Raw genomic sequence first — 14,724 nt, forward strand, 5'->3', positions numbered from 1 at the left:
TAAATATACTTATTTCAACCTAGATAAAAAATAAACTAATGGAAACATAAATGGGACTTTTTAATGGAAAATGTTCATCAACATCAATCTATATTACCATATATCTGTATTTGTATATTTTAGCACATACATGATACTCCATAAAGCCAGAGAATTGTCAAACTAAAATATACAAATGTATATACTAATTTCAAGCAATAAAAGAGGGGAAAATGGAGAAAACATATTTTCTTATGTTCACTTGGCCTTTCAGGTTGAAAAGAAGAATGAAAAGATGACAACTGTGAGAAATGAGGAATAAGAAAAGGTTCTCACATATCTCATTTTCTCCTCTCCTCATTCATTCTTCTGTCATGTTCCTGTTAAATTTCCTCTTTTACATGGCAGGTCAAGTAAACTAAGCCTAACTTAAATGAAACTTTTTATTTTTTTTCATTGTATTTTTACACTATAAAACTAAAATTTCAACCCACTATGTCTATTTTCCTGAATAAAATTAATCAGAAGTAAAGCAGTAATAAGGTATACATATTACAACTGAGCTCAAGTTAAGAATTCCCAAAAATGATTCTAGTTTTAGTTTTACTTACAATAAAAAATGATAACCTATAATATTGATACTAATAAAGAGAGCCATCCAATTAGGCTTACTTCCTAAATAAGTAATTTTTTTACTTTCTAAAGTACTATATATAGACAGAGTTTATGGCCCTATAAATGTTTTAGCAGTACTCAAGGGCCAGAAAAATGCAGAAGTTTAAAGGTAATAAGAGGAGTTAAATAAACCTATTTCCAAGATCCTATAAGTAGAATAGATCAAATTAAACAAGTTTATTGGAAGGTAACAATACAGCTCATTTGATAAAACAGTTCTGAGAAATCCAAAAACACCATTTCTCTTTACAAAAATCAAAACACTTGGACTAACAAGAAATAATGCACAATTTGGCTTGATCAAATACTTCATTAATTTTTTTTCTACCCCCTAAGGTATTGCCCTTTTAAAATCCTCTTCAAATAAAATATAACCTAATTGCTTGCACATGGCTAGTTTGCAGAGATTTTTATTTCAACAGTGCCACCTAGTGGAGCAATCAATACTTTCAATTGGTCACTAAGTGATTTCATCATCCTCAAAAGCTAGGAATCCCCAAATAGTTGTATTTTCTGGTTCAAAATATTCTTAATAATATTAACATTCAAGGGGAAATTTTATAAACGAATCATAATCTATATATTTTTATCTTCTGATAGGCTACCTCTAATAAAAATTAGGTCATTTACAAATATTATTATAATATTTAAAATAAAAGTACCTTAGTGATTTCTTCAGAAGCTCGTTTGAAGTCCTGAACATTTCGACAGTAAAATCCTATTGTACAGCTAGGATCCATTTTTCGAAATGACATCTTTTTGGGAGAAGGGCAGTGGAATGTCTGTAATTTTAAAAGTTCTTTAGGATTAATTTAGTTTTATTTGATGGACTTAAGTATACAAAAATATTACTTAATTTAAAATTTGCTATCTAGCTTTCCTCCAAACTACAAACATGCTTTCAAATGGTGTTTTAGTCTCTCCTCTGAAGATGATCCCTCCCAATCTCCAAAGCTGTAAAACGTAAGCGCCAACATTGTGTATATTCAATTCACCAGATCTCCACCTTATGCAACATTAGTGCCATTCTGCAAAAGAAAGGAAGTGTGTCAAAGTGGTGTGCATTTCTAACACTTGCAGAAGGGAAGAAAAATGTGTCTCTGAAAAAGACACGAATAAGCTAGTACAAGGTTTAGAATCAAGTTAGCTATTTCTAAGAAAGTGTAATTAAGTCTGTTTGGTTAGAGATTTTTTAAGTGTTTATAAACCTTTGAATAAGAATACGAAGACTTTGTAAACAAATACGCTGGTTCATGAAAATGTTCCATAATGATATAAAAAGAGATCAACATGAGAGTTTTAGCAACTGACATAATTAGCACATAATTACACATTCTCCCAACCCATTCTTCTACTGAGCTTTACCTCAAGTTCTTGTTCAGTCCCACACAGGATACAGGTGAAAACTGTTCTATTATGGTCCTTGCCCTTCTCCTTACCAGTCCTCCTGTCCCTTAGTTCACTTTTCTCAAGTGGTCACAGTGCTAAAGATATAAATGAGCTAAGGAGACTGCTCTAGACTCTCTACTCTTGTCAATAGGCTGTGGCTACTAGTAGAGTCTGGTATCTTTAGAGAAAGCAAAAGGAGGAAAAGGGCAGAATATAAAGCTAATCATTCCAATGGTTTTTTGTCTTCACCACTACACTCTGGTACTTTGTTCAAAAGATTTTTTTTTGAACTGCGTGAATGCTCAGACACTTGTCCTTAAAAATTATTGATGCTACCAAATCTTTTTTTGTATGTATAAAAAAAAGTTTATGTTAAAAAGGAGGGCCAGGGCTTCCCTGGTGGCACAGTGTTTGCGAGTCCGCCTGCCGATGCAGGGGACGTGGGTTTGTGCCCCGGTCTGGGAAGATCCCACATGCCGCGGAGCGGCTGGGCCCGTGAGCCATGACCGCTGAGCCTGCGCGTCCGGAGCCTGTGCTCCGCCACGGGAGAGGCCACAACAGTGAGAGGCCCATGTACCGCAAAAAAAAAAAAAAGAAGGGCCATAAAAAATATATATATATTCATATTTGCTTATATTTGCGTAAAGATATCAAAAATTAACAAGTTTAAGGAGAGGAAGAAAACTGGGCAGATGGGAGACAGGTATGGGAAATTCTTCATTGCACATTTTATATTTCTGAATTAAAGAAGCAGCTCAAGAAATAATCTAGGCTGGATATGAACCCATAAACTTAAAATTTCCCTACATTTAATGCCTGAAACTAAGGGATTTCAACTTGAAACTATCTATTAAAACGCAGAAAAATATAGGCTTTCACAGTTGTGTTCATGGTGAATCAGTCAAAATCACTCTTTTCTCTCCCTTTACATACATCCTAGTTATCCAGTTAATATCCCATATTATCATCAGAGGATATGCAAAATGAATACATTCCAAGCTGCTTTTTTTTCCCTTACGGATAGTTCAGTCACATACTAGATTCAAATCCAACATCATGCTAGTAAGCATAGACCAAACAAATGTGTTTTCAAAACTATGACTTCTATGAAATGCTTAGCTAACACTTACTTTACAGTGAGATCCAACCTAGCTAAACTGGAACGTCCAGTGTTCTAATCAACACACGTATTGTCTTAGTTGGACTTTTTCTAACATTGTTTTACCTGTTTTATTTATAAAGAGATATTAAAAACAGATCTGGAAAGGCACAGAAGAGCTAGGTAAACTTGTTAGTTAACAATATACAGGAGTATTACTGTTTAAGGCTCAGACAGTTCCAGGTCACAGTTACAATAAAGTTATTCTACATACAAGGTATCTAACAATAGTCATTTGCCCAACTCCTTCCAAAGCCAATAATAAGGAATGTTTATTTAGTTTTTGCTACTTGGAGATAAGAAAGAACAACCAAAAGTTTGTACGGTCAAACAAAGTATTTTTTTAACCTGTCTACATGGGTGCCCTAAATTATACTAAAGCATTGATTCAAGTTTTCATGTAAGAACCACTGAGACTAAACCGGAATAGGCTTAGTGCTATTTCACTGTATTGCCTCAATCATCAGAGATAATAATGACAAACACTAGTTAATCATAGTTGTTTTGATACCTACAAAGAACTTTGAAATTATTCACCAAAACACAGATATAAATCTCTGATGACTGAAAAGTGAAATTGTTATTGGGTGTTCCTACATGAGTACTAGGACTCATATTACAGAGAGGCATTTTATACCATTTAAATTATAATCTTTTGTTCACCCAAGAAGATTCTGACACAAACCAACATTAATTTATAATTCAGAATCATTTCTGTTTACTGTAAAACAAGTTAGACTTTAAAATATTTTCCCAAGTGGCATTACATAGCTATGTTCACTTTGTGATAATTATCTGAGCTATGCACTTAGATTTCTTTTTTAATTTTTAAAATTCTGATGACTGCTAAGAGTAGCAGCTTCTACTTCACAAACACATTTTAGCAAGTATCACTAGATACACTTCTGTGACAATAAAATATATTTCTGAAAAAACTGGCCAGAGTGAGTCAATTCCCATTTATTTCATTTTTCAACACACTGTTTATTCACTGCCTAAACAAACAGTTAGATATCAGGCACCTACTAAATGCTAGGCCTGTTCTAGGCTTATTATATGGAATAGTGGATTCTATTACCTAAACATACAAATAATACTGAAACAAATACTTTTAGGTGTAGCTGTGTTATTCTGGTGATTTAGATAAAGCTTCCTAAGATAACTAATTAGAGAATACATCCTTACTAAAAAGCACCTCCTATGAACTGCAGTTCACATGTGTAATTCATAAAGCGTACATCTTTCACCGATGAATTCACTCATCTATCTACATAATCACATCAAATCATTCTAATAGCTTTAATGCCACTATTCTCTGAACTTACTAGGATATATTAAAATAGTCACCACTGTATAAACCTCCTAAAACCTGAAACTTGGAATTGGGGGCCCAGGAATCAGAAGAGACTAACATATCTATAATAAGGTTTTTCTTACCTTATTAATAGAATATTAATATTAAGGTAATACAATATTACCTTAATAATAGAATAAATTCAGTATTTGTAAAGAGATAGAATCAGTCATTCTGAAAGTATATCATAAATAGCATGAAGCAATAGCCTCTGGTTTAAGAAATTTTAACTTATTAAATATATACACACACATACATGCATGTACACACACACACACTTCATAAATATGTATAAGAAAATGTATATCCACTAGTCCTCTCATCCCAACAACTGACACTCTGCCCTGTCCTAACCACTAACAATGTGAACCCACAGTTCAACAGACCCTCACTGCTGAAGCTCATCTTAAACCCACTTTCTTGGTGTCCCAATATATAAGAAATAAATGCTTCTGTGCATTCAAGAAGTTACCTAATTTCACCAAATTTTACTTTACAAAGTCTCTTAAAATCAATTCTTCTTTTCCATTCTCACTTTCACCCCACTTCAAGCTTTTACTGAAGTGCTGAAGTGTTGCAACAGTCTCCCAATAATGAGCTGCGACCTTCCTAATATTGACTGTGTAGACATAACCAGGATATTCGCTGACCTGGCATCTTTGTAGAGTCTCTCAAAATATCAGAAGAATAGTCTCTTTCTACTGGTCAAAATAACCAACACTAATAATCTTTTAATTTGCCTATTTTAGATAATCCTAGAATACTGTGAACTAGTTTCCATCTGAATCTCAAGTATTTACTTTTTTAAGGAGTCAGTTTGACACAGACACACTGGAAATGTAACTTAGACATAGGAATCAATGCCACAAGACCACAACACAGCAGCAAAAGAATTACAGTGTGGTTCACGTAGCACAATTCTATGTGCCTCCTCCCACAGTATCCATCAGCCAACTAGAAATATTTATTAAAGCTTACATGCAAAATATTATGAAGGAAGGAAGTAGAAAGCAAAGCTGATTCTGGCCTCAAGACGCTTGTACTTTGGTTGAGGTAACAGTCTACAAAAAATGCTAGGCTGTTTTATAATGTACCTTTTAAAACCAGTTTTTAATCTTGTGGTTTATCCACTTTCATAATCTACCCCCTAAATACTTATTAGGTATTAATATTAGCTAGCAAGCTATTACTAAAACAAAGTACTAAACCACATTTCCATCTTGTCAAGCCCTTGAGAATTAGTGATCCATGCCACTCAAGTGATTATTTTAAAAGCCTGTAAAAGCATCACCTGGGAAAACAAGAACCAAAACCATGTAATAATAACATGTCTCACTTATGCACTCTCAAAATTTTCTGAATTAAAATGCTGCACATGGGGCTTCCCTGGTGGCGCAGTGGTTGAGAGTCCGCCTGCCGATGCAGGGGACACGGGTTCGTGCCCCGGTCTGGGAAGATCCCACATGCCGCGGAGCGGCTGGGCCCGTGAGCCATGGCCGCTGAGCCTGCGTGTCCAGAGCCTGTGCTCCACAACAGCAGAGACCACAACAGTGACGGGCTCGGGTACCGCCAAAAAAAAAAAAAAAAAAAAAAAAAAAGGTGCTGCACATGTATAATTGATTCACTTTGCTGTATACCTGAAACTAACACAACATTGTAAACCAACTATAATGCAATAAAAAATTTTTTCTAAATGCTGGATCAGAAAATGATTAACATAAATGAAAAGAAGACTAAGAAATCAAAGCTAAAACAAATATTAGAAACCCAATTAATACTCGTGAAAACTTAACTAGAGGCTAAGACTTAATTACTATAATTAAAGCAAAATAATTTTGCAGGCTCCTTCAATCACTTTGTCACTCTAACCCAACTCCATCATCTTCTTTATTTTTCTTTTTTTCTCCCTTTTTTTTTAAACATACCTAACATTTTAAATTCTTCAGTACTATTCATCTGTATATGTACAAAGTTACTTGGAGGCTTGATAATTTATTTTGGTAGGGCTAGGGTATCTAACAAGTTAGAGACAAAGATAAATGAAGAAGAAAGTGTATAGTAAATTAAAATTCAGCAACGAATTATTTAACCTTTGACTGTTGTATGTATTATGGTTTTATAAATTAGTAAAATATTTATTATTAACTTGTAACTGTGATACCATAAAAGCGTAGCTGCCTAGCACATCTCTAAATAATTAGAATTTGCTTCATATGGTAAGAAAACAGTACCAGCTCTTTATCCACAGTACCTCAAGAGGGAAATCCTTTATGCTGACATCTACAAAAGATTGGCAGTAATGAGGATCCATGTAAATCAAACTGTCATCTACAAGGACAAGACAGAAGACAAGTAATTCAAAAAACACCTTATTATTACACTGCTTACAATCCAATTTCTATGTAGAATAGCTGAAAAAAATCTGGGAGTAACAGCTTGCCAGACTGATATTCATTGACTGAAACATAGGTTTGCACAGGACAGATTAACTTTTGCATAATCAAATATGCTTGTATAAGCAGAATTTTTATAAAGTGATGAGACTGTCATTTAATTTTTGGTGATAAAATTACTTTCACAAACACACAATTGTATTCTACAGTTTGCATATGAAAAATGTATTGCACTACTTTATCCTGACAGGAAGAACATATTGCTTGTCATTTTATCATCAACTAGCACCACTAAAACTGGTAAAAGGTAAATATATAAATAGCAACTGCCAGAATGTGGCAGCAATGTCTTCTAAAGTTTAGTAAAACCAATAAATTATGCCTTGTTTATGCAATAACAGAAATTAAATATACATTTTACAGAATCCAATTATGTTGTGGACCAAATGACAAATGAACGGCTATGGTAGGACTGATGAATTTATAAGGTACTCATTTTGCTCCGTTAATCATCCTGTTTCTAGATGATCCTATATTAACTTTCCAACTTTTAAAAGAAAACAGAGAAGAAATATATTTTACTAAATCACTAACCTTGAAATCCAGCAAAGTAATATGACTGTTTAGGTTTGCCACCAACAATACCCACACAATATTCAAGGCTTAAAATACCCTGCCAAAATAAATTAATTCAGATTTAGAGTCAAGAGACAAATGATAATTATTCAAAACAACCAAATTTGTATTACTAATAGTAGCAGTAGTTCCCAAATTTTTCACCACCAGTTTTATTTTTATTACATTTTCCCCATGTTCTGAAATCCTTTTGTCCACCAATCTTCCATTTTCTTTAAACCATTCAACAACATTAAACAATTATTATGTGCCAGTTATAGAGATAAACAACATTAACCATGGAAAGGCAATAAAAATGCCTGCCAAAGTAAAAACATTTGGCCTTTCAGTTAGCTGGTGCAGCCTTGCTGTGATCAATGTAGTATTTTCATCAGGCTTTTTGAAATGCTAGAAATAATTATTGGACATTGTCACTGTTTTCACTGAAACCTGAGTCTTAGAATCACAAACTAAAAACCATTTTTAATCAATGGCATTCATGACAAAATTTTTACGGTACTTCATTGGGAATAAATATAGAGACTAATGAAAACAATTTAATCCAAGGAAAATAATAATTATTACTGTATTTAAACTCAGTTTATTTTACTAATCATAAAATATCAGTGGTACCTCAATAAATTGTTTAATATTTCCCTCAGCATCTATTCTAAGCAGAACTCTATTTAAGCTCGGCCAAGTAATTCTATACTTTTAAAAAAAACATGTCCATGGAGTGGAGTCAATTAAAAACATGTCCAGGGCTTCCCTGGTGGCTCAGTGGTTGGGGGGTCCGCCTGCCGATGCAGGGGGCGCGGGTTCGTGCCCTAGTCTGGGAGGATACCGCGTGCTGCGTAGCGGCTGGGCCCATGGGCCGTGGCCGCTGGGCCTGCGCGTCCGGAGCCTGTGCTCCGCAGCGGGAGAGGCCGCAGCTGTGAGAGGCCCACGTACCGCAAAAAAAAAAAAAAAAAAAAAAAAAGTCCAGTGGAATCAATCAATAGCCTATCAATAGTTTCTACATTAATTTTAGCATATATTATGTTAGAAAACACTAGTATGATAAAGTATATGTTATAAAACCCCAAAATATTAAACAATAAACTTTCCTTCTCTTAAGTGAGAGGATGTTTCAAAATCTAGAAGATACAAAAATACTGTATGAACAAATGTTTTTTTCCTTTAACAAGTAAACAAACCACAGTTTTGTTTAAACTTAATTATTTTCTTAAAAATAATATGTGGTGGTTATTGAAAAAACACACACAGAAATTTCCCAAAACCCCAACACTCATCATTATTAACATTTAGGAGAATACCTTCTTGACATCTGTCTATATTACATATATTCACATATAGATTTATAAATACAATGTTATATATATGGCACCATACAACATATGCTATTGTAACTTTTGTCATTCATTATCTCATAAACATCTTTTCCTATCAATAAATATAGATCTATATTATAATATTTAATGGCTGTAAATTTTGTATATTTTCAGTCTTGTGAAAATATCATAGAGGTTTTTTTGGAAAGGAGAACTGCACTGAAGAAATTACAGAAACAGAGAAGGCATATAAAGTTAAAATTTTAGAGCTAACTAAAAAATAAATTAAGATGAAATTATACCAAAAAACTTGATAATAGTTATTATTATTCTATTGTTATTATCATTCTATTAACAGTTCTATTATTCTATTGCTTTCCCCCTAAATAAAAATCCTTAACTCAATTAGAGAGTGCCTTACTTTAATCTGAGGCAACCTGATCAGCTGAAATACAATGTTTCTGATACAGGGACTCATGAGGAAGTGAAAGTTCTAAGTCCCTCATAGCCAAGAAAAAAAAGAAAAAATACATATATGTATAGCAAGAATCATCACAGACTCTCTTCAGAAAAAGAATGATTTCAGGTAATGGAAGAAAGACTTTGGTTCTTGACACCTATATTTCCTTTTCAACAGATTAGAGCAGATTTAGCAATAAACACTTATAAGTAGATTAGGAGCTAAAATGCCATTACATATAAGAAGCTGTATCTTTGGAAACCTGAAACACTTTTCAGTTCTAAAAAAGCTTTTTCACAGTTATCTAGTGGTGAGAATTGATTGAGCTGTATCCATGAAGCAATAAATAAGACTGAAGTAATCAGTCAAAAAGGAAAGTCCTAATTTGTCTTGCTGAAGAAAGAGAACATATTGGATTTTCCTCATTCCAGGTCCTTTTAAAAATAAATAAATAAGTAAACTTCCTGTGGTAAGAGCTGATAAAGCACCACACCAAATTTCTTTCTCCTCACAGAATGCAGCAGGAGATGGTAACCATCTCTGAAATATTGTGGAATTACCTCAATCAATACATTTTAAAACTAGAATTGAATGGTGAATTTTAGAGAGTATAATGCACAATGGTTTGGCAGGAAAAAATACAGCTGCTGACAAAGGAGGAGGAGGAAGAAGTGGAGTGGGGGGCAGTGGGCGGGGCAGTGATGGAGGTACAGAAGGAGGTGGAGAAGGAGGAGAAGAAAAGGGAGCAGAAATGGAAGAGAAAGATTACTTTTCTTTTAGGGCTATTAGACACACTATTTTTTCACTGCTAACTGAATGACTCTTTACATGCTCTCCTTTTGGCTTCTGACCCAACCACGCCCTGACCAAGCACAACATAACACTACTTCACTCAGCCATTTTTACCTGAGAGTTGAAAATTTTAAATGTATTAGTAGTCACTACTCTAAAAGGGGACTGTAGCATAAATTAAATAAGTAGAAGCTCAAAGAAATGTTACATTTCAGAGAGTCCATATTTTAGAGGAAAATATGAAAAACAACAAAAGTTCTGGTCTCTGTCACCAGTTTGTTATCCGAATTTGAACATATCACTTAACTTCTGTCATTTCTGTTTTATAAAGACAATCCAGTTTCTAGCTAGTATGAGGGTAAAATGAGATAAATCTGTATCAAAAGTGTTATACAAATATGAGAGTTAACAAATATTTGCTGAGCAGCTCCTATATGCTAGGTACTAAGGATCACTTTAACAGCTAACCATGGTTTGTTTCACTACAATGTAGACTCCAATGAATCACTCATCTGATAACTTCTATCAATACCACCAAACAGCAAAGCCCTCAGCCAGAAGAAGCATGCCTCAAAGCTATCTGCAGTCCATTTCACCAGGAGTGGGGGTTTGGCAAAAGAGTCAGTTCCGAGACTGCCTCAATTTCTGATCTTCTCATGGTAGTAGAGAAGGCAGGGGAATTCATTTCAGATTTGGTTACAACCAACAGAGACACGACAACATGTGAGAAGTCTCGAAACCCTCAGTGGATTCACTAGATGAAATGGTTTATATCTTCTCACATTCCACCAATAATTCTACTAAAGAGTCCACATGTTAGAAATCAAAACCCCACTTTTATCTAGGGTGTGTATATGTTATTGGTTATAGTACTGGTATTATTAGTAACAAGTATGCCTGCAACAGTTTAGTAACGATTAGGAAAAGCCAATATACCAGCTAGAAGACTTCCATATACCACATATTGAAAATAACTGCTCTAGGTTTTTAGAATTGGTACAATCTAGAGCGAGGATATATGTTTTACCTATATACAAAGGGACAATATGGGGTTAATGCTTCATGTAGGGAACAAATCTAAACTTTATTTCAAGATTAATATATGCCATAACACTCCATTCAAAGAGGAATTCTATCTCTGGTCTTGATTTTATTAAAACTATGAAAATAATATAAATACTGTACTCTCAACTAGAAACTAAGTATTTCAAAAGTTAAAGTTTGGTGACAAGATAACCTAATTAGACAGGTTCTTTTGGAAAAAAGAATTATGTGTTCTGAAATAGAACAGATTTTTAACTGGTTAATATGAAGAAAACAAAGTTGAAAGCTCCCCATACTATCTTCATCATTTTGGTCTATATAAATAAGTATTCTACATACTGATGGACCTTATAGAAGCACAGGAAACAAACTAACAGATAATGCAGCAGCAATAAAAAAAAACTCATTTTGTTTCAATAATTACCTAGATATAGTTTAATGTGGGTTTTATGAATAAACAAAGGTACATACTTCTAAAAATCACAAATAAGGATGATGGGAACTGTAGACATATTTCAGACTATGATTATTGCTGCACTGTATCCCCCTGATTAGCTGCAAAGATTAAAAGCCTTTTTATTTTGTCATAGAACACCTTACTCTTCAAATCACATCTGATCTTGTAATACTGAAATTTAAGATCTCTAATGTCAAACTTTACAATCTACAACTATAAAATCATCACTACCCATTTCATAGAAAAAAGATTGCAAACCTTCTCTATTTTTCATATCAGCCAGCATTGCCTTCAAAAAATTTTAGCTCTTATTTCATACCTTTACAAAATCTAAATAGTCGGCATTGGTTCTTTCTCCACCAAGTCTAACAGGAACTAGAATAATAACAGCTTTGTCATCTGTATTATCAGAGGCCATGGAAGTGCACTGTTTATCAATTACATCAGAACTGTAAACTGAGAAAAACACAATTAATATGTATTAAATTTTATAAAAATGATTTTCAGAAACATTTGTACCCTAATTTCCCCCCCACAATGGCCAGTCATATGATCTCTGACATCACTAACAAGGTCTCAATGAGTTAAAAAATACCTACCTCATTTATGCATTCAATAGATATTTATCAAATAACTACTATATGGCACTGGGTCCTCAGCAGTGAGCAAAATGGAGAAAAACCCCTGCCCTCACAAGGCATACCATCTAACAGGGAAGTAGACAATAAATAAGTAAAACCTAATATGTGTCAGATGATGATAGGTGCTTTCAAGAAAAACAAGGGAGAAAAGGATGGATAAGAAATGTAGAGAAGGGGTGCAATTTAAAATAAGGTGGTAGGGAAGTCAAGACTTAAAGAAAGAAAGAAACCAAGAAATGCAGATACCTGGGGGGAAGAGATTTCACATAGAAAGATCAGCAAGTGCAAATGTCTTAAAGCAGAAGCTTTGCCAGCTTGTTCCAGGAACAAGAGAGCAGTGCCTCTGCAGGGAAGTGAGCAAGGAGTACAATAGCAGAAAATGAGGTTAGGAGATAAAGTTACAGATGGGGAGAGAACGAAGACAGATTGTGGGAAATCTTAAAAGCCATTAATAAAGAATTCAGTCTTTACTTTGAGTGAGATGGGAAGCCGCTGAAGAGTTTTTTAGGAAAGGAATGTCCTGCTCTGATTTATACTTTACCAGTCTGGTTCCTGTGTTAACAGACTGCAGAGGGCAAGGGCTGAAGCATAGAGAAGTTAGAAAGCCACTGCAGGAACCCAGCAAGAGATGGTGGTGGCTTGAACAAAGGCAGTATTGTCAAGATATGGAACGGTCATGGGATGATCATGTGCAGGTAGTGAAAACTGATCAGTTGAAAATGAAGAACTCCTTAATACATTAAATGTAAGATGTGAGAGGAAAAAAGGAGTCGTAGATGATTTGAGTGGTTTTCATATAAGCAAACAGAGTAGGCGGGCTGCCATTTACAAAGACATAGAAGACTGTAGGAAGGGAAAATATAGAAAGGAGGAGTGGGAATTCAGTTTCAGACATGCCAAGTTTGAGATATCTATTAGACATGCAAGCAGGGAGGATAAGTAGGCAGGTAAGGACATAAAAGCCTGCATTTGGGGACAGGTCTGGGATGGAGCTATAAATTTGGGAATTGACAGGACCCAGACGGTACTGTAAAGCTATGAGACTGGGTAAATCCAAATCTGTATACACAGAAAAAAAAGTTGAGATCTAAAGACGTAGCACAACACACCAAGTACTTTAGAGATAGGGGGATAAGGAAGAATCCATACAGGAGACCGTGAAGGAGCAGACACAATGGTAAAAGGAAAACCTGAAGAGTAGTGTTCTGGAAACTAAGTAAACAAAACATTACAAGGAGTGGGGGAGAAGTCAACAGTGTCAAATGCTGCTGACAGATTGTGAGGAAAAGACTGAGAAGTGACAACTGGATTTAGTGAGATTAAATTATTGACAAGAGTAGTTTTGGTAGAGTGATGGGTATGAGAGCCTAAGTGGATAGTTCAAGAGAAAATGGGTGGAGTTGGTAGAAGCAAATACAGACAAAACTTTATTTTGTTTTGTTCAACAAAAAAAATAGTTTTATTCAAAACTTACTTTACACCCATACTCCCTGTCAGCAAACTCTTTTACGCTTCCACAGTTAGCTGATTAACAAATTCTGCCACTGCTGTCCCAGTTCTTCCCTAAATTCCAAATTGAGATTATGAGCTATCATAGTCTCCTGTTCACCTGCTTCCCTATCCCCCATAGTCAGTCTAAACCGAAGCCACAAAAATGGAAAAACAGTTCTTTCCATGTTTCAATTCTGTCATCTTATTTTTGCTAAACTACTCAGTAAAGCCTTCTAATTATAAACCTTTAAATTCTCTCACTTTTCTGAGGCAGTACACACATGACCATCCCTATCTTCCACTTTCCACTAGTAATAGTATTTCCACTAGCATATACAACAAGTTCTTCCTTATCAAATGCTTCTTACCCTTCAGTCTAATTCAACACACATTGATTGACGGCCAACTAATTACTGAAGTTTTCTATGCCAGAGAAATATAAAAGCAAATAAGATCCTTACTTCACAGTGTCTGGCTCAATTGTTTTGGTATTTTTCCTCCACTTTCAACATATGAAATATGTTGGCTATGAAATAATATGTTGGCTATGAAATAATCCAATTCCATAACACAGGCTCACTACAGCAGTGATTGCCAACCAAATGGTTCTGGTACCTTTCCCCTACCCCTGCTACCTTAATAATCATTGATCTACCAAGGAGATACAGATAAGCACAAGGTGATATTAAAAGTGAATTACAAGCACAATATTTAATAGAGGTATTTCCAAAATGTTACAGAACACAGAATAATAAACTAATTCTACCTGATGGGAGTTGGTAAAGGCTTCACCAAAGGTGTACCTTTGAGCGTGTTCATAAAGAATGAGTAAGAGTTAACAAAAGGCATATTTTAACAATAAGGGGCATTCTAAGCAGAGGCAATAATATCAGCAAAGACGTGGAAAAAAGATAATGATAGTATGCCCAAGGAATGGCTTGCAC

General features: G+C 34.6%; 1 protein-coding gene across 2 annotated transcripts in view; it reads right to left on the reverse strand.

The window, feature by feature from the left end:
- Positions 1-14,724, reverse strand: part of ATG4C (autophagy related 4C cysteine peptidase) — an 88,692-nt gene that overhangs the window by 13,713 nt on the left and 60,255 nt on the right. Inside the window, exons 7-10 of one of the 2 annotated variants that reach the window (XM_022581246.2) lie at positions 11,968-12,104; positions 7,544-7,622; positions 6,808-6,884; positions 1,317-1,436 (exon numbers count right to left, since the gene is read on the reverse strand). In XM_022581246.2, the coding sequence (XP_022436954.1) occupies positions 1,317-1,436; positions 6,808-6,884; positions 7,544-7,622; positions 11,968-12,104 (413 nt within the window). Of the gene's footprint in view, positions 1-1,316; positions 1,683-6,807; positions 6,885-7,543; positions 7,623-11,967; positions 12,105-14,724 lie in introns of those variants that run through there. The other variant, XM_089921590.1, reaches the window with a different exon arrangement.

Source organism: Delphinapterus leucas, chromosome 1, assembly GCF_059928025.1.
Source record: "Delphinapterus leucas isolate spDelLeu-1000000601 "Yukka" chromosome 1, BTC_Dleu_Yukka2, whole genome shotgun sequence".
Lineage (NCBI taxonomy): Eukaryota > Metazoa > Chordata > Mammalia > Artiodactyla > Monodontidae > Delphinapterus > Delphinapterus leucas.